Source organism: Eretmochelys imbricata, chromosome 1, assembly GCF_965152235.1.
Source record: "Eretmochelys imbricata isolate rEreImb1 chromosome 1, rEreImb1.hap1, whole genome shotgun sequence".
NCBI classification, from domain to species: Eukaryota; Metazoa; Chordata; order Testudines; family Cheloniidae; genus Eretmochelys; species Eretmochelys imbricata.
The window spans coordinates 18,863,852-18,891,515 of NC_135572.1; the positions used below are offsets into that span (position 1 = coordinate 18,863,852).

Genomic DNA, 27,664 nt, shown 5'->3' on the forward strand with positions numbered 1-27,664 from the left:
GCTGTGGCACCAGTACAGAGAACTGCCACTCCCAGACGGGAAAGCTGCAGCTGTGGATAGAGAAGAGAAGAGGCTGTGTTCCTCACAGCGCTCTGCCTGTGGGGCCAGAGGAGGAGGCATGGGATATGGGGGGATGGACAGTGGGGGGCACATCGGGCTGCTGGGGGTTCACAGACTGGGGTTCAGATAGGCTAGTGGGGGGCAGACTGGGATGGGAGCTGAATAGGAGATGGAGTTCAGGGACACATAGGGTCAGAGGGGAGGAGGTGCAGGGATACATGGAAGAGGAAGGTGGTTGAGTGGGGACACAGGGCCAGGGACAGGGGAGGGAGTGCAGGGACACACAGGGAAAATGGCGGGGTACAGGGACACATGGGGACAGGGATAGCTATGCCTGACTGAATGACAGAGGCTAGGGGTCAGCCAGGGTCTGCATGGGGAAGGCTCCCTAACACTTCCTCCTCCTCCTCCTCCCCCCAAAAAACCTTCCATACTTCTCCCCTCACAACAACCCTCCAAGTTCATACCCAGCCTCCTTCCAAGCAATTATTTCCTTCTTCCTCAGCTTCTCTATTATCCCTGACTCCCCTAAGCCTTGGCACTGCTTCTGTAGGGCATGGAAATATATTTCTGTATTGTTGTTTAAATGAATTATTACTCAGAGTTCTGTATTAATATGCCTACTAAGGAACTGATTTATCAGAAAACATTTCTTGAATCTTTTCTGTTGTCTGTATTCATACAGACATAGTCGCTGACAGGTATTTTGAAATAAATTACCAAAATAATTGAAACTAGCATGATTATATTGTGTCATTTTGACAAATAAAATATGTAGTATTTTGCAGTATTTTAAAATATTGTGTGTAGAATTTTTAATTTTTTGGTGCAGAATTCTCCCAGGAGTACCACGGTGCAAAGCAAGGGAGAATCAGATGCTATGTGCTTTTTCTAGCCTCTGCTAGGTGGTAGGGATAGAACAGTCATCAGAAAGCTAGACTGGCATAAGTAGCTGCTTTAGATACAATATTAATCCTGCGCATATTTGCTTATTAAAGGCCTGATCCTGCACCACTGAGTTGCCATTTACTTCACTGAGCGCGGGATCAAGCCCTACATTATTTTCCCTCTCCCACTCTGTTTCTTTTATCACCCCATCTCTGTATTTGTGTTTTTAACAATGCATTTTCAGCTGATTTTCTCTTCATTTTTCCCTGTCTCCTTTCCCCCAGTCTCCCCTACAGTCAATGGAACTCAAAACTAACGATGATTGAATGGGAACCACTGTACTCACATAGGTTCAAATTTAGGCCAATCTCTCATTTCAAAATGTAACTGAGCAAAATGTGGTGCTTCCAGCGGAGTGTGGCTTTGAGGTTTTGGCTTTCATCAAATCCTAAACTCAAATGGAAACTCATGGGGCACGAATGCTTGGAAACAGAAAACACTAAGTTCCGCACCCCTGGAAGGCCTCAATCCTGGAAGGTATTGAGTGGCCTCTGCTCTCACCGACTTTGGTGTTAGATGGAGGCCCTAAGCTCTTCACTGGATAGGACTCCATGGGCCTGATTCTGCAAAGCCTTTAAGCGCATGCTTAACTTTAAACACTTGCTTCAATCCTATGGACGTCAGTAGCTCAAGTGCTTCCTTGAACTGGGAACTAAGTTAGTAGCTTAGCCATGAAAAGGGATGCCGCTGAATGGGACCTGCCCTAGACAATTTGGAATATCACTAGCCTGGAACCTTGCAACTCTGCACCATGGTACAAGCAGCAGTCTCAGAGGAACATGATGACCCCCTTTATGCCAAATCTGACCAACACATGTTGCAAAGCAATCCTGGAGGGAGCCAAATAGACATTCTAGAGTGAGCTACTGCAACCTCACACAAGTTAAAGAAGAGAGCTGGTATGTTCACTCCGTAGCATGAGTAAGGTCAGACAGCTGTGAACATATGCAATCGTGTGTCTAGAAAACCAAACAAGCACACAACATTAGAATTTTGGGGGCTGTTGCCTGCGATGGTATAAGGAAGTGATCTAACTGGTTTACTGGACAACACGTGTCCCTGAGGCACTCAGCTGGGGACTGAGTCCATGTCCTAAGGAAGACCCAATATCTGTGAAACAACTTAGGCAGCACAGTAATATGTAAGATGCCTGATGTCTGACCAAACCCTGGCTAAGACTGAGGAAATGAGGGCAACCAGTTCCTAAGAGTCTAAAAGAGTTTCTTTCCAGGTCTTGGACTAGCACAGATGAGAAAAGCAGGGTGCTTCTCTGCTGAAGCAGCGTGACTTGATGGGGACACCGAAGCACCCATTGTACACACCAGCAAAGCTAAGGGTCAGACATATTGTAACTCATAGATCCAGAAACACTGCACATGTAAATGGGATCTCTGTGCACAAATAGGGGCAGTGAGAAGTCTATTTTCTTCCTACTCGTCTATGGAAATCAGACTTCTTGGGTGGCCAAAATTGTAAGACCCTAAACTTGGGAGCCTAAAACAGAGGACAGACTCAGCCCTTTGGTTGTTCTTTGATCTGTTCCCTCCTCTTCTCAACTTCCAGATCCAGCAGATACAGATCATTCAGTTAACACTTCTTTATATTGATGGCAGCACAGTTCTAGGAATAGTGCTTAGTAGCAGTGAGAGCCTAAACATTGCTTTGTTTTTTGGGGATCCTGCAGAAAGATCTCTAATGCTTATTTTAACTGCTTGATGCACAAGGCAGGAGGAAGATACATATATGTTTTTTAATTTAAGATCAAATTTTGTGCCTACCCTACCTGACAATGTCCCCTTGAAAATCTACATGTGTGCAATTTCAGTGCAATACAGACTGAGACTCTTTCATTCAGACATGAATTTCTCTTGGCGTTTCCCCTTTGAAACACTGAAGGAATACTACTTCTCAGGATTTGGATGGATCCAGAGAGGCAACATCCCTCATCATTTGGGGATGAGAAGAGAACTGTCCCATAACTCAACTGTATCTGTAGGTCTACACACTGGCTTTGGACCCTTCTCAAGCGAACTCAAGGGCATCACTGTGAAATGACGTGGGAGGCTCTTCATTTTGAACTGTGCCATCAAACTGTACAGGTGACTCAGTTGAAAAGACATCAGCCAATTGAAAATAGTTGCCAGGGGATCAGTTTAAATCACATCGGGCACGCATTGCTATTGTCAGTTTGGTGTGCGTCCGTGCTCTCTCCCCATGTGCTGTCCCATCTCTGTGCAGCTAGCTGGCTCAGCAAGCCTTGATGATACTACCCAGAAAGACTGCAGACTCCATTCAGTGGTGAAGGCACTCTCCTAGGTTTACTGTCCTCAAGACACACTACTAGCTCCCTGGAATAATGTCCACAGGTACACTAACTTATGAGTGTCCACTGGCAAGGACTCAGCTCAGTCAGCAGCTGCCCCATAGGCTGCCCCCTAGGCTGGACAAAGTTTAAGGCCAGGTACCCCAACATTTATAGACTGAGACAAACAATCTGTGATAAACAACTTACGTATCACCCTACGAATTTCATGACGTGTTTGTTACTGCCCCCCACCTTGTACCTTTCTCCTGATAGGTTTCAGAGTAGCAGCCGTGGCAGTCTGTATTTGCAAAAAGAAAAGGAGTACTTGTGGCACCTTAGAGACTAACAAATTTATTTGAGCATAAGCACTTCATCGGATAAAGTGAGCTGTAGCTCACGAAAGCTTATGCTCAAATAAATTTGTTAGTCTCTAAGGTACCACAAGTCCTCCTTTTCTTTCTCCTGATGTTTCAGCCAAACATCACTATTCATCACTTCTGTCAAACCATCTTCTCTTGTGCGAGGTTGGGGTGTACTTATGCTAGCCTGCTGGAATGTGTTTCCATATTCAGTGTATTTTAGCAATGCTAGTAGTACCTGTGCCAACCTCATGTACTGGACACTGAACTTAGAGGTAAGGCTACGATTTAGTTACAGAGGTCATGGCAGTCATGGATTCCGTGACTTTACTGGACCTCCATGTCTTCTTTGGCTTCAGCTGTCAGTGGCTGGAGCTGGAGTTGGGCCGTGCGCCCCTGCCCCACGGCTTATACCGGAGGCTGCAGCTGGGGCCGTGTGCCCCTGTCCCGTGGCTTACACCAGGGGCTGGAGCCGGGCTGTGCACCCTTGCCCCGTGGCTTGTACGGTTATTTTTAGTAAAAGTCATGGACAGGTCATGGGCTCTGTGAATTTTGCTTTATTGCCCGAGACCTATCCATGACTTTTACTAAAAATAACCATGACAAAATCTTAGCCTTACTTATAGGCATTTGCTTTAATACATGGCCTGACTTTGGTTCATGGTCTCTGGTTCAGGCTTCAAGTCTTGCACCAGGCTGAATGCTCTCTACTGCAATCGCAATTGAAAATAATGGTGCCTAAATTTATGCATGTAGGGGCCTCCAAGTTTGAGATGCAAAGATTTCGGGTATCTTTGCAAGTCTGTTCAAACTAAGTAACTTTCAACCCCCCGCCCCCTCCTTTTCACCCTTTGCTTCCCAGCTGTGCCTGTACATTCATAGATTCATAGATACTAAGGTCAGAAGGGACCATTATGATCATCTAGTCTGACCTCCTGCACAACGCAGGCCACAGAATCTCACCCACCCACTCCTGAAAAACCTCACCTATGTCTGAGCTATTGAAGTCCTCAAATCTTGGTTTAAAGACTTCAAGGAGCAGAGAATCCTCCAGCAAGTGACCCGTGCCCCATGCTACAGAGGAAGGTGAAAAACCTCCAGGGCCTCTTCCAATCTGCCCTGGAGAAAAATTCCTTCCCGACCCCAAATATGGCGATCAGCTAAACCCTGAGCATATGGGCAAGATTCATCAGCCAGATAATGCAGAAAATTCTTTCCTGGGTAACTCAGATCCCATCCCATCACAGGCCATTAGGCCTATTTACCATGAATATTTAAAGATCAGTTAATTACCAAAATCATGTTAGCCCATCATACCATCTCCTCCATAAACTTATCGAGTTTAATCTTAAAGCCAGATAGATCTTTTGCCCCCACAGCTTCCCTTGGAAGGCTATTCCAAAACTTCACTCCTCTGATGGTTAGAAACCTTCGTCTAATTTCGAATCTAAACTTCCTGGTGGCCAGTTTATATCCATTTGTTCTTGTGTCCACATTGGTACTGAGCTTAAATAATTCCTCTCCCTCTCCAGTATTTATCCCTCTGATATATTTATAGAGCGCGATTGTATCTCCCCTCAACCGTCTTTTAGTTAGGCTAAACAAGCCAAGCTCCTTGAGTCTCTTTTCATAAGACAAGTTTTCCATTCCTCGGATCATCCTACATTGGTAGACTGTCTCTGCAAGGAAGAGTTTTACGTTTCTGGTGATTGCCAAGGAAGGACTGCAATACAAGGCTGCTACGGATATTCAGATTAGGGTTGTGCTAAACACCGTACAATCATCACCACAGGTCATACAGAATCTGATCCTGCCATTGCTGAAGACACTGGGGGCATGATGAGGCTCAAAGTCAAATGTCTGACTAACTGCTCCAAGACAAAATCTATCTGAAGACCTGTCATGTCTGCCCTGGTTAAACAAAGCTGATCAGTCCCTTGTTATAAAGTCACAGGAATGTTTCCCAGTCTATCGCCACATGTGGCCGTTTTTCATTTTTCTTCTTTCGATAACAAAATACTGTGTGTGTATGCCCTCCAAGCTTTCAACTCTTCTACTTTATGCTTAGCTAGCGTCCTTCATCCGAACCTTTCAAAGGACTTCGCAAGCATTAAAGAATTAAGCTTCAAAACACCCCTTTAGTAGGTATTTAGACCCCATTTAACAATGAGTAAAGTGAGATATAGAAAAGTTGAAGCTATTTGCCCAAGACCATACAGCACATTAGCAGCAAACCTGGGAAGAGACTCCAGGAGTCCTGACTCCTAGGCTGCTACTCTCACCATTAACCACACTCCCTTCTTGTCCCTTGTGTTTGCTGGGAATCATTTGTCATATAACTTTCCCTTGCTTCCTTTTATTGCCTCACAGGTAATGTTATTGCTTTGAAACTAACGAATCATTGGTCGGTCTGAGCTCAGATACAATTAAAAGAATATTCTCCCCCCTCTTAAAATGCAGAGCATCTCTGAGATTCTTAACCATCTAGGTTTTATAACTCTGTTTTATTACTTTCCAAATATACAGTGCTCATAAAAAAGGTAATTGGGTCTTTACAATAATGCCATTTCCTAATGTTCACTGACGAAGGGGAATTATTATCATATAGCAGAATATTATGTTTTAATTGTTTTGATCCCCTACCCAGTGTCAAAAAGTTCTGAGGGCAAATGTTAGGCATAAATAGTAAGCCTCTGCTACTAAGGAAAATAGATTAGACTAATAAGCAACAGGCATCAGTGTTGAAAGCAAATAGATGTAATAGTACAGTCTGCCTGGATTGAAGTAGTACAAGAAGTACATGAAACAATGATGGTCTGGATGAAAGCCTTATTAGAAATGAAAACAGAGGTCCACATTTAGACCTTGAGCCTGCATTTCATAGTGCATGGGCAGACTGCTATGCCTGCATGGAAATCCTTAACTCACTTTAAGTACTGGAGTGAATACTACATGGCTATGAGGAGTAACCAATGCTACATGGGAACAAATATGCTCACGTGGATGGAGCACAAGTCCTGGAGTCAGAAGATGTACCACTAATGTTTTCGACAATAGAAACTGATTTTGAGATGGTCCATTTTTTAAGCGCCCAACTTCAGACACTATTGCCCTGATTTTCAGAGGTGCTGAGCGCCTAGATCTCTCTATGGGTCTTAATGTCTCTGTGCCTCAGTTCCCGATCTGTAAAATGGAGATAATAATCCTTCCTTTGTACATATTATCTATTTATATGTAAATTCTTTGGAGACGGGATTATCTTTTACCATGTGTATGTACAGTGCCTAGCCCTCGATCTTGGTTGGGAATGGTTCAAGATGCTACTATAATAAATAAATATTTTATAATAAATTTATAAACACAAAAAAACACTTTAAACGACAGCTATTCTTTGATGCATTCTTCAGACACCGGATCTGTATTGTACTGTAACAGCTGGTGCCATTTTGTATGGGGAACCTGTCGGATACAGCTTCACTAGCTGTAGTGCTGTGCAGATCTATGACACCATGGAAAGAAAAATGATGGTTTTTGCCTTGGCCGGCAGAGTAACGTCATAAAACTAGACCACAGAACAGGGGCTCAACAGAAGAGGGAGCTGGAAGGAGGTTGTGTGTTTGGGTGTGCGTGCAAGAGGAATATGAGGGAGCGGTTTTTTGCAGGCAAGTCCTGCCCCCTGGACAAAGCCCATTAGGAGAGGAAGGTGTGAATCTTCCATGACAGCTGGGATTTGTCAGTTAGAGTTCAACTGGCTTTATGACTCCCTGCCATCAGCATACATCCTTCTGAATTGCTGTGACCGTGTTTGGGCAATGACCAAAACTCTGCAAGGAAGCCCTACAATGGAGGTCTTGTTAAAATTCCTGCCCTAGACCTACAAACTGGAATGGAACACTGTACTGAGTGAAGAGGACAGAGATTTAGCTTACAACAGTAAGCAACCTAGATCTCAAAACACATTCTAAAGAAGACCACACATCAATATTCCCATAAGGGAATAGAGGGACAGAGAGATGAAGTGACTTTCCAAAAGTTACACAGCAAATCAGTGGCAGAGGTCAGAAGAGAATTCAGGTCTCCAACACAGTGTTCTTTATTACCTTTACTGTTGACATCTTTTGGTCACAATAAAGGACATTCAGGCATCAGAAATGTGGATCTAGATATCAATACTTCACCCTGTGCTCTTTAGTCTCATCCAATTTGCTCCTGAAATGAAAATCTAGCAGGAAGAGTGTTTGATGGCTGTGCATATTAATATGCACTAAAACAAGTGCCTTCATTATCATCTTCAATGCTTGCTCTTCCCTTTTACCACAGACATAGTGTGAAGGTTATTGTTAAGGTCAACCACACTCCATGTTCACTGGTTTAGTCCCAGATCCTGAGTTACTGATATTGAGCTTGTTCAGGAAATCAGCCCAGTGCAATGTACGACTAATCAATAGGCTGCCGTTCTTTCTGCATATTAAGAAAATAACCATACAGAAGTACATTTTAAAAAATAGGTTTCAGTCTTTTCCAACCTTTGAGCTAAATCTTTATGAACCTTGGGGCAGTCACTTTGATTCACTTCTACTTTCCCCTGCTCCCTAAGCTAGATTTAGTGGCCAAAGCAGGTTTCCTAATTTTTTTTCCTATATGTAAAGAAATATACACCACAAAGACATTTTGAAAGCTTTCCCAGCTGAATTTGCTGCATTTGTCAAACTGTCTTTTCAGATCGCAGGGTTCCAAGAACATGAAAAGGCTTCATGGTACCATGGTGGCAGTTCAACTGTGGCGTGTAGTGTCTGAATGCTTTTTCACAAGAGCATCTCACCAACGTACTCTATTACATACTCCTTCTGTTTAAGATTCCACTCAAGCTGCTGCTTGGTACATCACTGTCACTGTGTTACAGAACACCCAGAAATTCACCAAGACACTGCTTTCTATGCTTCTGCCTACCAATATTTCTCCCTGCAGACTCATTTGGGTATAGTATATTCTGTGTCGCTTCCTGTCCTAACATTCTGTGATATTGCTGTTTGCTGTGAAATGAAAGATAATTCAACTGCACTTTCAAAATATTATGATGACTGCTGTTAAATTTCAGAGTTGCCAGTACAAATACTGCCTTGGGGTAACACTATCCCAAAAGAATTCTACTTTTCCTTCAAAGGCTCAGACTCTGGCCAGTTTCCATTTGATTGCTCATCCGTAAGAAAAGGGAGATCCAGATTTGATGTAGTAATAATACTGCATTACAATTCTACACTGCCTTTCATCCTATAAAGTATGGACCTCTGTTATATCAAAACAAATGGATAGCTTAGTACTGAAACACCTTTCAAAGCCATTTCAGATGACATATTTTATGAATCTGCCTGCTGATAAAGAGGTACAGGATCATTGTTTATTATATACTGAAATATGTACAACTAACAAACTGTATCACCCAGAAAAAATCCATAAACATATTGTATTTTCATTTTCTGTCTATATTAGTAATAATGATGTAGGGGCAGGGCATTACTGGAACCAATGGCGAGCTGACGTTAATGGCCCTCCATTGCATCTTCATCAACTCCTCCCAGCAGGTCATCAGTCCCCACGGACACCCTTGTACCTCAATCACTACTACTTAATCAAGGCCTGGTTTACACATAGACTTTGAACCAATGTGACAGTTTGGGGGAATCTATGTACAATTTACGAACTCTGGTTACTTTTATGAAATTGCTGGGTCATTAAATGCCTCAGTGTTAAATGTCCCTGACACGTAACACCCACCCTGCAAGAAGCTACAGAACAAACCAAAGGAGGCATTAATTTTCATGACTGTACTCTAGCCAGACAGTGGGTGTGCCAAAATGGATGCCTCAGCTCAACCAAATTTATCTGCAGAGAGAGGGAAATGGAAAATACAAAGTCTGTAAACAGGAAAACAAAGGGACAATGTTAGATCAAGAATTTAATTGGGCAGGAGAGAGGAACAAAGAGGCACAGGCTTTTGGAGGGTGACGAAACTTTTTTGACTGCGGCAGCAGCCAAAGTCAAAGGAAGCTATCTGGAGGAGAGAGCAGACTCCATGTTCAAGAGAAGCCATGAAAAAAGAGGTGCAGGAGAAGGGATTTGGAATCCTGAAAGGACACAGACCCCAATCCTGAAGAACACTCCAGAGTGGCGAGGAAACAGAGGAAGGGATTTTTTTTAAGAGCTAGAACTGTCTATTTCTTGTGCTGACTAAAGTAATGAGTGATTGGTTTTCAAATATCTCTGTGTAAGGTTCTTCAACTATCATGTGTCCCTGGAGCACTGACCCGTACACCAGATTGCCCACAACACTGGGGAAAGGTTTGTTTAAGCTACTGGGGAGTCTGCAGGATATTAAAGAACTGAGTCCAGCATGCTAGGACCCAAACACAAAAGTCTGTGAGTGTCCAGAATGGGATGTGTCCTGTCCATATGGAAATAAGCTATATCAACATAATTGCATTCACACTACTAAGGACGGGTTGTACCACTTTAATCATACTGTATAGTTAAAGCAACACAACTTGTGCGTGTAGGCAAAATTTACTTTCTTTCATCTTTAACAAATTATAGAATAAACCCAGTGCAACTATCCTTACAACTGAAAATGTTTCTGTATTGCCCACAACTAAGATCAGATCCTAAACAAAATTCAGAGGCTCTCTTGGTTTGTGATCATAGGAATCAAGGTTTGGGGGAAACATAGCTTAGTGCTTACCTCTCAAGGGTCCCACATCGTGCGGGACATCTTCCATCCGGCCATGTTTTTTAAGGTTGTCCCATGGCCCCACATGGGCACCAAGGAGTCCCACATTGGCAGGGAAGGGAGGAGTAGGGGGATTGCAGCAGTTGGACCAGGAAGAGGAGAACCATACTTCCTCCCCACCCCCACACAGGTCGAGGCAGGGAAGGAGGGGAAGGTGTCCTGCTGCCGCAAGACTGGGCAAAGAGCAACCCCCTCCCTTCCCCATGCAGAAGAAGGCAGTGATGCTACCAGAGCAGGCAGAGGAGAAATCCTCCCTCCTCTGGGGGAGGAAGGATGGTACGGATGTATACATCCCTTGGGGCTGTCATGGGGGCAGGGGGTATCTGGAATAGAGGGAGGTTAGTAGAGAATCGATCCAATTATTATTATTTTGGAAATTTTCATTAAAAAAAGCTGCTGTCCCTCATTGTGCCCCTCATTCCAAGGTGTGCTGTTCCTCCCTGCCCCTCCTTCTGAGGGTCCAGGGGTTGAGAGGTGTGGCTTGTGATAATTTTAAGAGGGAATGGCTCAAATGTGTAGGCAACAGGGGAAAATCACAACAGTCAGTGAGTATTGTGTTGACCTTGTTTAGACCCTGAAAGACAGCTTAATTATTTTCTAAGGTAAGAGCTTGTCTCCACTGCCAATTTAACTTGTGAGTTGACCATAACTCCAGTCCTGTTCACTCACAAAAAAACCTAACCTCAAGCACAGTGGTGCTTTGAATTCCCGTTGGCTGGCCCAAAAGGCGGTATAGGGTAAAATTCAAGAGAGCACCACTCATCAGCTGCTCACTTGACCACTGCAGTGTGAACACAGGCTAGCACCACTTGGATGACACTAATCCTCCAATGCCATCTCACAGTTCTCCCTATGTGCCCAGAAACGACAGACATGTTCTCCCACCATTCATTGAAAGAGAATTAATAGAGCAGTTCTTTCTGCAGTGCAAAGAAACACGGAAAACGCCTCCAGAAGTCAAAGCACCTCACACGAACCAATGCAGTGCCAATGTGGTCACAGTCTCTCAAGTGTTATTTCGCAGCATGGCTGTTCTCATTCAAGCTAGGCTAACTTGAGAGAAAAAACCTGGAGCTCACTCTTCAGTGAAGACAGACTCCAAGGCTATGTCCATACAGCAACTAGACAACTGCAGCTGGTCCATGCCAGCCAACTTGGGCTTGCGGGGCTTGGGCTGTGGGGCTGTTTCACTGCTGTGTAGACTTCGGGACTCAGGCTGGAGCCCAGGCTCTAGGGCCCAGCGAGATGGGAGAGTCCCAGAGCTCAGGCTCCAACTCAAGCCCGGAAGTCTACATAGCAATGAAACAGCCCCGCAACCCCAGCCCCCTGGGCCAGCTGCAGGTGTCTAGCTGCTGTGCAGACATATCCCAAGAGTGAAATAGTTTAGTGTACTGAGTGTGTGACCTGTGCAATTATATATACATGAAAACAAATGGACCATCTTATAAAATAGTGCTCTTGCAATATTTTAATACAGATTAACAGGTGTGAGGTGTTATTTTATTTTTTAAATAAAAGATATGATTAGGTGGGGGTCATTTTTAGAGGCTAATGAACTACCCACCCTCTCTAAAGAAAGCATATATCTATGTGCATGTCAGCACAAATATTCTCTCTCCTTTATGAATGGGAGACACTTTTTAAAAGATAATTTCCTGCTTTGGGTTTCTCCATTATATCCCAGCCCCTTCTCTTCAGTTCCTGCACTCTGACATTTCCTACATAATCCAAACAGCGGGAGAGTGAAAACTGAACTATGATCCTCCGGAGTATGGATCTCCAGAACTGGCTGGAGAATTTCTTTTTAAACCAACCATTTGATTTATTCTGTGAATTTCTCCCTAAAACCTGCATGTTGTTCCCACCATGCTGACAAAGTCTTTCAGCATCTTAAACCCAACTGACCCTGACATTTCAATCATCGTCTCATGAGACGTTAGGTGAAGTACTTGACCAAGTGGACATCTTGTATGGGGCCGTTGTTTTGCTTTGTGCCTCAAGCACCAGCAGTGCTGGCTTTGTTTTTCATTAACAGAGTTACCTTAGAGTGCAGTATCTTTTCGTAACGCAGAAAAAGGCAATTGCTATACAGGTACCTTTTCACGGACTTTAATAAATCAGATTTAATGCCCACCAGAAAAATGCCTTTTTTTGATTCATGTGAATTTAGAGGGCCAGAGCCTCAGCTAGCATAAATCAGAGGAGTGCCAATAGTCCAATAGCCCAGTTGAAGGCAATGGAGCGATGCCAATAGACATCCGTGGAGGATCTCACTCAGCATCTCAAAGCCTGTGGATAGAGTAGGGGACTAGATGTCAGATCTCCTGAGATGTCTCTAGTCCCAGATTTTGCCCCTGACTGAATGTGTGACTTTGGGCAAGCCACTGATGGGCACAATTTTCAAAATTAAGTAGGCATAATTACCATGACTGCAACTGCAGACAGGAGAGTTGCATGCACAACTGAACATTTTGGTGTGTGTAGCTGTTCATTCACACACACACACTCAGCTCATTTGCACCTACCTATCTCACAGGAGCTTTGTAAGGCGTAGTCATCACAGATATTAGAGACAGAAAAGCACTGTTAAGACGTGAAGGCTATTCATCTCACAGGATCTCAAGAGCTATTAATTTGTAATAAAAAGGGTCCTGGGGCTTAATCAGTTAGGTGCTGGGGCTGAAGTAAGTTTTTTTTCTTACATTCATAACTGATGCAGCAAGCCAAGAAGTGCTGGGACTATGAACTGCCGAGCCTAGAGTGCTGGAGCTCAGCCCTGGCACAAATTAAGCACTGAATTTATCCATCTCTTGGGTAGGAAGTGGCAGCCAACTGGTACAAAGCAAACTACATAGCATTGGAGGGAGAAACAAGTTTGGACAGAGACAGCTGGGTTAGGGGTAAATCCTTGTATTACAGCACTGCTGGTGTGATGTCTGCACAAAACAGACTGGATCAAAATCTTGAGAGCCACATATAATACCATGCAAGTCAGTTTTCCTACCTTGGTAGGATGAAACGCTGAATTCACTCTGCCAGATAGTTCAGTCCACTATGAGCCTGACTCTTCCCCTCACTTGTGGCACCAACTGAGATGATTCTGTTCAGTTGTCAGACAAGATAAGACAACAATTTTTTGAGTGGAAGGGACCTAGTGTCTGAGGAGTGGGATCTTACAGATCAGTCCCTACCTGAAGAAACCAAATGGAGCTAGCCTATATGGTCATTCACACCATATCAGAGGTAAAACTTCCACCACTCAATCTAGCACTCAGTGAATCTGCTCTACAGAAGTTTGCCAGAATAAGGAGCATTACAATTTGGCTCTGTGTGAGAGAGAACTTCCTTTGGAGGATGGGGAAAGTCGGAGGGATTGTGACAAACATCATTACTGATAAGTATTTTTTTCCTTTCTGATGCAGCTCTTCAGTGTGTTTGTTATCTGTCTGCATGAAAGATCTTTTCAATACGTTACTAGTCCCGAAGAGGCAGGGAGGCTAAGAGAACCTTCCCAATAATAATAGTGGAGAAAAAAAGAGTTCTCTTTATTCCTCTAACACTTGACAAGTGTTTTCTTTCCCACTCTGCCTCAGTACTGCCCTCCAAGAACTTTGGAAGGGAAATGAGTTGGCTTGCAGATGCTTTTGTTCTCTATTTAGAGAAACAAATCTGTTTGCTGACTATAGCACAGCGAAGAAAATAAGAATATGGGTGGCCAACTTTGACCAGAGACACTGATAGGAATAAAGGAAAAGGATGGTTTGCCACCTGAGCGGTTCCTTGGGAAGAAAGACAGGTGGAGCAGGGAAGTAGGAAATGGGGCTGATGTTTTTTCAAAAAGGATTTTGAACATGCAATGAGTGTTAATAATTGTAAACTGTGTAAGGAAACTGGATGAAGCTTTCAAAGTCACACAACAGATGTTTTCCACAGCAATAAAAGCATGCTCCATCAGAGCACACCTCCAAATTGTCCTGTGTGTTTGCTGTGTCAAGGGGAGCACCATTTGGGGCTAGATTGTGCCCATAAGGCACAACACAGAGTGGGGGAGAACATGCAGGTGCCCCACCCCATGAGGAGCACCAGGAGGTCCCACCTGTCCCAAAAGCCTAACAGTCCTATGCTGGTTCTGGCACTGTTGACTCCCCCCTACCCACAGCCCCAGTCTGCTTAGATGTTTTGTTTACTAAGACTTACGGAAAACAGGCAGTACCACTGGAGATGTCTTCGGGGATGCTCCCTGCTACCTCTCCTTCACCTAGCGCACTCATGCAGGAGCAGCCATCACTTGGCCCTCAGAATGCTAACCTTGAATTTCAATACAGGGGATGAAGATGTTTAGAGGTGGTGTTAAATTCAGAGCCAGAATCACAGCTCTAACAATCAAGTCCCTGCTTTAGGTGTCTTAAAAGGTTTGTTTAGTAATGATACCAATTCCCTCCTACATATAGTTCTTCTACCCATTACACAGTAGTTCTCTTAGCATAGAATCAAACAAACCATCTGAGAAATAAGAACATCTCGTCATTAAGGGAGTCCACAGATCCTGTAGAACTTATTAAGTGGCTAGATGGATTAGAACCAACTATAGAAAAAAGCACTTTGCGTCTCAAGCATTAATAATACTAATGGCTTATGTTTATATAACATGTTTCATCCAAGATGATCTCAAAGTGCATTTACGAGCCATTATTATTTATTTGTTTGTATTACCAAAGTGCCTGGGCGCTCTAGTTAAGGATCAGGACCCCGCTGTGCTAGGTGCTGTACAAACACAGGACACAAAAATGATTCTTGCTCCAGGAGACTTTCATTCTAACTATAAGACAAGAGACAACAAATGGAGAGAGACAGATGGGGGAGCACACGAAAACAATGAGCCAATATTGGTCAGCATGATAGGCTGTGGTCTCTGCATATTTAGCAGCCTAACTATTGTTAAGTTTTTTTTGTATCATCACGGCAAAGGAGAGTTTAGAGGAGGGAATTAAAGATGGATAATGAGATAGCTCTGTAGATATTCATGAGGAGTACTTCCTAGCCATAAGAAAGCATGAAGGTGTCTGTTTGAAAACGTAACAAATGGACAGAGGAGGCTGGCCCCATGGGCTAATCGAAGTGAGCACCAACAACTCGATAGCAAATGAGATATGACAGGTAGGGGGGGACTAACTGTGAAGGGTGCTAAAAGTGAATACGAGCAGCTTGATGCAAAGCCAGTGGAGGGATTCACAATCAGGGGTGACATGGCCACAGTGACGGGCTCGGAGAATAATCTTTGCAGCAGCATTGTGAATGGACATAAGAAGGGCCAGACTGCCTTTGTCAAGACCAGAGAGAAGGATGTTGCAGTAATCAGGCCGCAGAATGATGAGAGCTTGGACAAGAGTCTTAGCTGTGAGGATGAAAAAGAAAGAATAAGAATTGGCAACATTTACACAAAGCCTGGATGTGAGGATGCAGAAAGAGATCCAAGTCAAAGCTGATGCCTGGTTGATGGGAGCAAGTGTCTGGCTGGGAGGTGATGTTGTCTACAGTAATCAAGAAATGAGGAAGTGGGGAGTCCTTGGCAGGGAGGACAATTAGGAGCTCTGTTTTAGCCAAGCTGAGCTTTAGCTGACAGCTAGACAGCCACAGAGAGATTCAGAGAGAGAGCCTGAGATTTTAGTTTGGACAGAAATAGACAGGTGTGGATGAAAGAGGCAGATGTGTGAGTCATCAGCATAGAGACTGTGACAGGGCGATTTCCTGCCATATCCTGGGGAGACTTATTGAATTAAGTCTAAGTAGCGTTGGGGTTCATTGTATTAAATGAATGGTTTATGTGTTATTGTGGGCTGGGATTGTATGTAACCTCTCAAGGGGGAGGTGAATGCAAATTCTCCATCTCTGGTGATGCAAAAACCCAGCTTTCTGAAGCTAAGCCGTGAGGAAGGGACCATTGTCTGCTGATCACCTGTTCCCGGAGTCTCACAATCAAAGGTCCAAGTGGTATAAAAGGAAAAACTAACTGATTCACGGGTATGCTAGCTCTGAGCTAAGGCTGTTATAAACTTGTAACACAAAAACCCCTTTGTGGTGTTTGAAGGACTGATTCCTATCAGAGCCCTTGTTAAGAGTTGGGGAGGACGGTGATCTCTGGTAAACTTATTAGCATGCATGTAGATTCTTATATAATTGTTTAATGTTCACTGCAATGCTTTCAACATAAAAATAAATGTGCTTGCTTAGAAAGAGCTGTGTGATAACTTGTAACTGCTGAAAATTATACTGTTTATAGCCTTCGAAGAGAAAGCAAAACACATACGCTGGCTTGTTTAGGCAGCCTTGCTGGGAATAGCACAGTGTAGGCAGGGAATTGTACAGCCTGGACAATCCCTGGTCCGGAGACAGAAATGTGAGTCTCCACCCAAGACAGTGTGAAACCTGGGTTAAAGTTCCTGGTGTAAAAGCCCTCACCCTACCTACAGTACAGATTTATATACAGATCCTGGAAGGTTCGGAGTGCTGGGCTAGAGAGAAAACAAGACCCAGCACAAGAATGACTCTATAGCCTGGTGATTAGAGCACTTACCTAGGATGGGGAAGATGCAGGATCCTGTCCACAAATCAAATGACTCTGGTTATTTATTTACAGTGTAACATCTTCAACAGGAGAGACTCAGGCCATGTCTATACTACAATCTTAAGTCGACCTATGTTAGGCCGACTTACAGCCACCGCAGGCTGATGTCCACACTACCTCCTTCTGTGGGAGCTGCACATCTTCACCAGGAGCACTTCCACTGATGGAAGAGGGGCAGTGTGGGGGGCTGAGAGGCCTGCGCAGCTCCCCGCCAGGAGCCCAGGTATCCCTGAGGCTTCTCACCCTCTGTTTCCTGCCAGGAGCGAGGCAGCAGCCACCCGGGGCTTCTTGTCTCTGGCGGGGAGATCCATGCCCAGAGTCCAGTCAACTGCCATGCTCCTGGCAGGGAGTGGGGAACCAGGACCTGGGCGGCAGCAGGACTCCCAGCAGAGAGCAGAGACATAGTTAGATTAACACAAGCTGCGCACATCCCAGGTGAGTACCCTAATCACTCGGCTAAAAGTTGTGAGGGAGGTTGTTCTCCTCCTCCTCCTCTCCAGCTGTTTTGTGTGACCTCACCTCAGGGGCCCTGCGCATTCCTGAGGTGGCCTATCTTTCCTGGTTTGTGAATCACTCTGGGGCTCAGGTGGGAGATAGGCACCCAAACACCTAGAGGGAGGCAGCAGTGTGCAAGCTCAGTGGCAGAAACATAGGTGCTGAGGGAACTTTTATTGCAAAAATGTAGGCACTGAGTGAGTTTAGGCACCTACAGGGTTCAGCAGGAGTTTGGGGCATCGCAGGGACAGGAACTTAGGCATCTAATTTCTTTTGTGCACCCAGGCCTAAGTGATTGGCTAAGCTCACACAGGACATCTGTAGCAGAACCAATAACTAAACCCCAATCTCCCGAGTCCCAGTCCAGTGCCTTAACCACAAAACTATCCTTCCTTTCTTTCACGTAAACAACATATAACATCTACACTTGCCTTCTTACTCAGTGCTAATGATAAACAGATATATGTTGCCTTAGCCACGTTTTGTCAGTGACCGAGATGTGGGCGGTCATGCCTAGTGGTTACAGCAGGCCTCCATAGCCAGGAATCAGAGCCCATGGTCAGAACCGGAGCCAGAGGCCAGGAGCGAGAGCCAACAGTCAGAGGTCAGGAATTGGGGGGGAGAGTCAGAACCAAGTTATCTGGAGTAAGGCAAGGGAGGAGCTATCTCAGCCCTGGGCAAATGCTTGGAGCAGCCACTGAACTGCTGCTGCTGCTGGGCGTAAGAACAGGTCCACTGATTCTTCCAGCCAATCAGGCGGTGTAGACAATTAGGCATCCTACTACAGGCCAGCTGTGCTTGTTAGGTTGTCCAGAGCTTGGCTCTGCTGCAGGCCCTGATTCTCAACACACTTGAAGCTGTTTTTAGAAACTCTCTACTGGGAGGACTCGATGGCTTTTTTAATAGAGGGGATTGGCAATAGAGCCTTTCAAAACTAGTCCATGTTAGTAGTGACCAAGCATTGCCTTACAAAATATGACTAATGTCTATATGACTACAGTAAACACCTAAAACTTCACAGTATTACTAGTCTTGTGTTTTTGACCAGCACTATGGATTGGAGTCAGTGTCATTATGATCTAACGGCTAATGCACAGCCTCTGTGATGGGTTTTTAGATCACAAGCTCTCACGGCAGAGGTTGTACCTTCCTATGTTTGCATAGCCACTAGCACATTGTGGCCATTACTGCGACATAAATAACAATACTAATTATTCTTATTTCAGTCCTCAGTGGCAAAACTACCACCAAGAATGGCATCCTAATAGACGTGCCAGGCCCATGAATGGGCCATGCAGTCAGAGCTGCTATCTTATGACTAGATGTGATCCTTCAGCCCAGGTTTGAGGCTTGATGTGAGGAGAGAGTGGGGAAGCCTGTGGTTTGCTGCCTGCATTTTGGATAAACAGAAGACTTCAGTCTCCAGTGGAGGGACCAGCTGACAATGGATATGGGCCCTGATCTACCCTTTCACAATGACAGGTTCTTCCTTCTCAGAGGTCAGACATGCCACCAGGATATTAAAATACTCCTCAGCATGTTTGTATTGGTACCTCTCCGTATTCCCTCAAGTGCATTGGAACCAAGAGAAGAAAGTTATTTAAGGCACAGGGAAATGGTATCAAAACTCATTATATTCAGTTTTACATATAGAATAGTTGGCAGGTTGCCAGCAATATTAATCAATTTAATTATTTTATATAAATATATTGTTTTATATTTGGTTTCTATACGTCCTCCTATGTCAGCATCCATGACTTATTACTGAGTTTGGAGGATTTTACTTTTTTCACTGGTTTCAGAGTAATAATAATAGTAATAAATAATGTGAAACCAACAAACCATCCTCTGTCATGCAGCCTATTCTTATGGCATGTTGGCTTAGTTCCTTAAAGGCAGAGAATGAAGCAAGAAGCAATACACAGCTTAGTGTGGGACAATTTTCCCATTGGGACACATTCAGAGTCGTTTTTTTTCTGGAAACTAGTTGATCAGATACTACAATTGCAAGACTCTTTGGCTTCTTCTGATCTGAATGTAGGATACGATTCAAAGCCCAATGAAATTGACCTCAATGGGCTTTGGCCTCCCAGTCCTTAATTCAGCAATGGAAAACGAGAGAGAGAGAGAGAGAGAGAGATCCAAATGTTTCCTGATTTTAAAGGGTTTTCTTTTTTTTTTTACTTATTGGACAGCTTTTTGGTTGAATGTAAAGGGAGATAATAGTTAAGTAGGAAATGGTTTTCCTGTCCCATGACAGTTTTTCAGATTTAAAAAAAAATTCTCATTCTGAATCCAGGACAAAAACATCAAAATCCTATTACTGCATTAAATCATGAAAATTTTCATGAATCAAATTTCTGAAAAAAATGCAGGTTATGTCAATCAAAATGTTTGATTTAGATAATTTCAAAATGTTTTGTTTCAGTTTTGACCATTTTAAAAATAATTTGCTTAAATTTCAAAATGAAAAATTGTTTCAAACTGGAAAAACAGAACATTTTCTTTTGAAAATGCTGAAATCCTTTTTCAAAACCTTTTTTGATTTTTTTTGAGTTGACAAGCCAACCCTTTCCTACAAAAAGATTCAGTTTCAACAAAGTCTTTTTCTGATGAAAAATTTTGCCACAAAATTCCCGACCAGCTCTAGTTATAGCTCTGCTGTCTCTGACCCAACCAATTTAGTATCCTTCCAAGATAAAAGCTGTGTTAAAGACTATTCCATATCATTAGACTAAGACAGTTCCACACATTTCCATCTTTCAAGATGTATCTACTCTCCTCCTATCTTGTGCCTAGACTCCAATACTGAGAAAGGGGAAGAAAAAACGAAAACATGAGAGTGGCACAAAGGACGCATGAGGAATTTACTTTACATGACTTCAGCAACTACAAAGTTGGATCAAAAATAACAGAGGGGGCGTGACAGCCTTTAAAGGAACCATTTTCCAGTGGATAAGATGGCATTTGGGAGGCTTATGTAATTAAAGTCTCCTTCAAGACAGAGTGCACTTTATGAGAGTATCAGCAGCCACAAGAATTGAGAGAATGGCAGCATCTCCCCTATTCATGGTCATCATCTGGGCCTCCATGACTGAGAACAGCTTCATGGACCACAAGGGGGGTATTATAGACTGCAATATGTAGGCAGTCCCAATAGACTATTAGAATTGGTAACTGCTCTTGAAATCTTTATTTCCTGGGCTAGTATCAGAGGATGTAGGAGAAGGATCCTTTGTACTTGGTCAAAATCTCACTGAAGTCAGTGACTCCCAGTGATTTCAATGACTTTTGGATCAGGCCATTTGTTTCTCCAATTCTCCTATGTTCCCTGCTACCCTATGCAATTTATCTTGTATCTGGCTTTTGGCCAGTTTTAATTTCGAGCTGAGATGTCTAGTTAATATAACGTCATTGCTAGGTGAACCAAGGGATGAATGACAGCCAGCAAGCCTCTAATCTTGCCTACATAATTCTGATTTATTCTTGTGTCTATCTACTCAAAAGGTATAGGAAAAGTATGAGAAACTATAGGGCATTTTTGTTTTGAAGAAAGATTTTTTTAGATCTTTTAGAAATCTCCCTACTCTGAGTATCACATTTTTGCCTATGCCATTTGAAAATGAGAGTAAACATATCTGAGGCACGCACTCATTTACTGAAAGTACTTTAGAATGCATTATTTAATTCTGAAAAAAACGATGATGATGCTACAATCAGAGTAATAGATTAACAACAGAGTGTATGAAGCCTAAAAGGAAATTAGTCAGCAAAACTTGGTAATAAAAAGAAAAGTCACCACTGATAATCAACAAGGGTATTAAGAAATAATTTGTAATGCTGAGATTACACAGTAATTCTGATGCTGCTAATTATACTAATGTATTGAATTGTATTTTGGGCCAGTGAACTGAGTCAACACGATTTGGGAAACAAGGAAATGGACACACACGCAAAATCTGAAAAAAAATTATCCCCCCTCAGAGATTCAGAATGATTTAGAAGGTGTGAATCAAGGATATAGCCACTGCTGGTATTTATGGACTACATCAGATGGATGGATAACAGACCACTGCAAGGAATGAGAAAAACCCACAAAAATAAGCACAATTTGACGTCGGTTGCCTTAGCTGTTGTAATGTAGCTCTAAAGAGAAAATGTTTGCAAAAAGCAGATGAGATTTTGATGTGTGTGGTTTGATCATCATGACAACTTTCTGATCTCATAAAGGAACAGAAACATGTACAGGAAACCTGGTGGTGGTAAATACGGCTGTGTAGCATATTGAACCAAAAATACTCGAATTTTCCCCAAGCTGGCATTCTGACTGTTGCCCAAAAACACTTTAGATATCTCCAAATTATCTAGGACCTGATTCAAAGCCCATTGAAGTCAACAGGAGTCTTCTCACTGACTTCAGTGGACATTGGAACACACCCCTAATGACTAAATAAAAGATGTAGTTATGAGTCTTATTTAAATACCAAGGAGTCATACACAATTTCATTATTTTCTTTCAATTCAAAGCCTAGTCTTTAACTTTTTTGTCAGTGATGTTTCCCCCTGCATTTATCAGCCTTTCTCACTAGCAAAAACTATACTGATTCCTACTTTGCCAAGCAATCTCTTGGATTAAACGAGTACAGGTTAGGGCACTGGATGGCTCACGGAACTGATAATGGAGATATCTAAACTTTTCACCTCCCAGTTTCCAGTAAAACTCAGTTTTGCAAAATTTTACTCACATATTCAAACAGAGTGAGCCATCTGTTTTGATGGGAAAGCAAAATATCATTTGTTTTTTCACCATCATCATCCTAGTAAGGCTGGGAGAGCAGAATTGCTCCTTGCCTGGCCAATTTTCATGAGAGCTTCGCAAAGTTTATTTAAATGCAACCCAACAGAGTAATGACTGAAAGAAAATGAATTTCTATCGAAAAGGTATTGGAACGTCTGCATGGAATGAATCAGTGTTCTTAATCTTGTCACCAAAGAGTAAGTGTCCATATCACTAGAACCACCATCACCACATTTGGCACTAATCAGCAATTTCACTAGTGGAGCCAAAAGCTAAATGAATGTTGAGATTCAACTACCCTTCCTGAACAGAACTGGCCCTCTAAAGGGGTGGTGTAAGAGGAATGCTGCACTACACTGATCATACTGGATCCATTCCCTGGTTAAATTCAGGACTTTGAGCTCCAATGGTGTTATTCTGGCCTCTTTGGTGAACAAATAATTCACATGCAGTTTTTTAAAGAGGAAAAAAAAATCACACTAATGTTTCGTGCATGGGTTTCTGCAATAAAGCACAATTACATAGCCATGAGTCCAGGACACAAATTATGGATCTGGATCTGAAATCCTCCCAAGTTCAAGGGTGACTGAATCTAAGATTTTTATTTGTGCCATTCTCCAAGTCAGACAGACAAAATAATTACACTGTACCTCTTCCCCAGCACATAATAATTCCTTTGTAGACTATATCATAATTGAGCAGTTGATTCTGTACAGTATCTGGCGATGTTGAACCATTCTGAGTCATCTGATGTTACTCATCCTGCCTGTGAGCTCCTTCTGGCCTCCTGATGCTGCGCCCACACTGTTCCCCAGAGGAGATGATCACAGAGAGAAACATCAGCTCCATTTTGCACATGTATGACATTAATCAGCACTGACTAGTACTGCTAATGAAGAAGAGCTCTCTCGCACTCTCTCTATCTCATGTTTAACCACGTGCGTACCTTGCTACAGAATAACACAGAGCTAAAACTAAATCCTAATAGTTAAAAAAAAAAACAACACCCACCATATTTATTTACCTGGACTTCTTTTCAACAGCCAGAAGCTGAAAAAAATGTCTGTTGCTTTTAAAATAGGATGGAATTCCCCTTTCACATAGGCCTCTTTTAAAATGTTATCAGCCAGTTGTAGCGTAATCCTGCTCAGAATGCGCTGTAGAAAACAGTAAACTCTATCCCAAGGAAGTGGTTTCCATCTAGCGGGAAGGGAATCCATACAGACACTTCACGCTTTTTCCATTGCTACCTAGCAAAACAGTGTCCCTTCATCTCATATGCCCCGATCCAGGATTGGGACTAGTCACACGTTTAACATTAACAATGAGCTGTATTAGTGCCTTTTTGGATCGGGGCCACAGATTCCACTACAGCTCTCGTACTGACCTGACTGATGAACTCAAGATCGATCCTCTGGGGTGACCCGTGGTACGCCAACACTGCCCACACCTACATTGTGAGTGTTTGAACCTGCAGGGGAGCTTGAACTGCTCAAAACCCTAGTCTTTCACAGGATGCCCAGCTCCTGGATTCAAACCAACGGAGTTATAGGACATCCTATGGAATTGAGGCAGACAGCAGTGGAAAGGCTGGTACATCACTAAGCTAGGGAGATGCTGCAGGAGACAGGGATAAGGAAGTTACTGACTTGTAAAGCCAAAGCCTTAGGCTAGGTCTTCACAGCAGAGATAACTCACGTTCTCTACCCTGTAGTAGTTAATTCCTCCCCAGGGAGAGCAGCCACACTATAAAATAACACTAGAGCTGCACTGATGAATGGGTTAACAGCACAAACTGATCGTGTTAGTACTTACCAAGTGCCTCTTCCTCAAGCTGTAGCCTATACGCCTGACAGGCCAGCCAATCTGAGTTAAAAGAACCACCACTTGAGCTAAGGGTTTTGTGCATGGACAGGTCTCAAGTTCAAGGCAACAGCCAAGTTATAACTTGAGTTAACTTTGCAGCGAAGATAAGCACTTAGTCTAGCAAATGCACTCGCCTGCCTGAAAAGACTGGAACCACCGGAGTCACGGCATCTCATGGTTTTTCATGCCTGTTGCCTGCACAGGTGGTTTTGTGACTATTTTATACATATCACATAACCAACACCATTGCAGCTGTCTTCCCACGGCCAAGAGGATGGATTCTGGAGGTAGTTACTAACCAAAGTAAGCCTTCTCCTCAAGGCCATTTCCTCAAGGCCACTGGCACTTGTGCAAACCTGCTTCTGAATGTGAAGAATCAAATATTTCATTTTGCAAAGACACTATTATGGCCTAACTATAAACCTGCCCAGAAGGCTTGAGATTTACAAACATTAGACATCAATATTGTGTATTTATTTTGGATAATTAATGAACATAAAAATTGCTGACATTAACCTGCAATGGAAAAACTGGTTTTAATGAACCCCATAAAACCTGCTATTCATGGCAGCCTCATAAAGCTCCATATTGAGTTCAGCTAAAGGCTATAGTTTTTATCAATACAGTCAACAATTAATATTGACTAATAAAGGTATCCTGTAAACTGAGTCATTGCATTATGTTGCTGTATACATCTCATGTCCTCTGAAACATTTCTCCCATAAATCTGGGGTTTCTCAAAATAGCCTGCTTGATAGTTTAGGATATAGAAGAAATATATCTATCAGTTGCCAAAGAAGAAAAACCAGCAACCTTCATATTTTCTAGACCAAACTTTTAAAGTGGCCTCAAGCAGGCTTTCATCTCTGCAACTGCAGCATTAGAGATACAAGTGAAAATGTTCCACTTTATTTGAACAAACAAGTGACGGAATGCACATAACTCAGTTGTGTTCTTTTAGGCCTGCAGATAGCCTGGTAATGGGAGTGGTCTGGTAGATATGTACATAGACATATGTGACTGTAAATCCTATCAATTTAGGGCACCAGTGCTAACGTGTAACAATTTCACATGTAAGTGATTTGGATGTGCAAAGTTGCATTTGCATCAATAGAGACCACATTATGGAAGCCTGGATCAATTTTTTAATGATGTTTTGCTGAAAAACACTCTCGGAGGCTAATGTAGTTCCTCCCCCCTTTCTGTGAAAAAGACTAAACCTTGGTGGTTTGCTTTTCTTAGTGCGCAAAAGTAAAAGAGAAAGCTGAAGGACAGGATTACAACTGCTCTGATACCATGGTGAGGGACGCAGTATAAGGACCGGACTACAAGAGAATGGAATTGGGATTTAAGGGTTTGGTTTGGTTTATGAAAAAAGACCTAACAGGGTGTCCAAAGTCAAGATCCCATAAGTCGCCCAACAGTTCCACAGGTCACTTAGCAAAACACTAGACAACACAGCCCAAGGCTGGAACTAAAACTGCTGGTTTTGCCACTCCATTGCAAAAGCTTGCCCGTCCTAATGGGTGTGACCCTGCTGAGAATGTACTTAAGGAGTAAAAAAGTACTGTAAAGATAATAAAAAAACTTATCAAACCGTTCCTTTATCCCATTAACAGAGGGTTGTTATTTTTGAGCCTTGTCTAACCTGTATCATTATCACTTAACAAAACCTTAATAGGCCTCAGCTGTAATTCTGTTGGAATTAAACAGAAAATCATGCGGGTGGCGTTCGTCTTACCCTGTCATGGTTTCCCAAGTAAAAATCATCGTAATTTGTCACTACAATACTCGTATCAAGAAGCATAAAGAGAACAAACAATGCAGTCACTTCATGTCAGCCTTCTTTGCTGAGTCCAAGCTTTAGAGGGGCTAGCAGACAGCAGCTATATTAAGACGCAGCAATTAAATTAAAGGTGCAAAGGCACAGGGCTGCGTGAACACTGGGGTCAAACCACAATTCTATAAAAATTCTCTCTCCTTCCCACATGGACTAGCAGAACTGCTGACCAAAAGGCTCCTACACCAACCAAGCCTTCAGGAGTCTCTGCAGTTTGGGAGAGAAGGCTACAAAGATTAAAAATTCATGACCTTCAGCTTTGAGTTCCCACAAAGGAAAGATCTCTAAAAATATTTCACAGTTGCTTCCATCAGAGAGCAGCCAGCCTATCTCCATAAACCAGCTACTGTCAAGGAACCAGACAGGAAGGGAGGAAAACTATCGGCCCAGAAATCTGCACAAGAGATAAGCATGGAGGGAAGAGAGATTTCAATGCTTTTTGTCTGAAACGCTCCTATGAAGAGCCAATAGGGTATTACACAGCCACTTACTGATCTCCAGTTCTGTGATGAATAAGTAGGAGCCTCTCTAGCAGTTCATTAATGAATATTTTGCACGGCAGAGCAAAAGGCCACACCCTGGAATGATTAAGAGCATTTTCCTCCCTTCTCCTGGCCGGATCAAAAATCAAGGCAGATTAAAATTGGACAATGAAGAGTGGCGTTTGTGAAGGCCTATCTGGAGTTGTCACTTACCAGTTTCAGTGTTTTCGTGTTCCGTATCGGTGAGCGTGAGGTTGGAGTTGGCTCGGCTTGAGAGACAGGAGCTGCGGCCTGACTTGGTATTGCGTCCCCAGAGCCTCACCGGGTGCTCTGGCGACATGACGACATCTGCCTCAGTGTCAGCATCTGAGCCAGCACTCATGGAGTAGCCGCAGTGAGGCAGCCCTATATCAGTCCTGTATAAAGTCCCGTGTGTGGGCATGGCGTCGTCGAGGCCCAGCTCTCGCAAAGAGAAGTTGGCTCCTAGGAGAGAACACGGAATTGTGGTTTTTAATCAAACTGGAATATTTCTTCTGTCCAGCATTTCAATGATTAGTGGATAAGCAAATGGTATAGGTTCGTAAGAACAGGTTATACAAACCTGTCAGGGATTGTCTAGCTAATAATTAGTCCTGCCTCAGCGCAAGAGTCTAGACTAGATGAGCTACTGAGATCCCTTCCAGCCCTACTTTTCTATGATTCTATAGTCAAATGCTCTCAGCACAAGAGCAGGAGACAGCAACTCCTGAGTTCTAATCCCTTACCTGACAGTGACTTGCTGCGTGGCCTTCGGCAAGCAACTTAGGCCCCAGTGTTCAAATCTTGCTTCTAATGTAGGATGTGTGAGCTGAGGCACTATGGTCTTGTTTGTCAGAGGTGGTGACAATCAACTGCAACTCCCATTGAAAACCAGGCCCGAGGTGTCTCAAGTCAGCCAGCCAGCAATTAAGACACCCAAGGTGGCCACTTTTGAAAATGAGGGCCTTCCCACTTCTACCCCAGCTTTACCATTTGAAGAATGGTGATGATATGCCTTGCCTCCCACTTCAGATATTGTGAGGATTCAGTGAGGCGTTTGAACAGTACTATGTGTATGAAAAAC

General features: G+C 43.2%; 1 protein-coding gene across 4 annotated transcripts in view; it reads right to left on the reverse strand.

Moving 5' to 3' along the window:
* The window catches only part of TENM4 (teneurin transmembrane protein 4), a 448,178-nt gene that overhangs the window by 403,731 nt on the left and 16,783 nt on the right, over positions 1-27,664 (reverse strand). For 3 of the 4 annotated variants that reach the window (XM_077842124.1, XM_077842106.1, XM_077842098.1), the window contains exon 2: positions 26,776-27,045. In XM_077842124.1, coding sequence (XP_077698250.1) covers positions 26,776-27,045 — 270 coding nt within the window. Of the gene's footprint in view, positions 1-3,040; positions 3,087-26,775; positions 27,046-27,664 lie in introns of all 4 variants that reach the window. The other variant, XM_077842115.1, reaches the window with a different exon arrangement.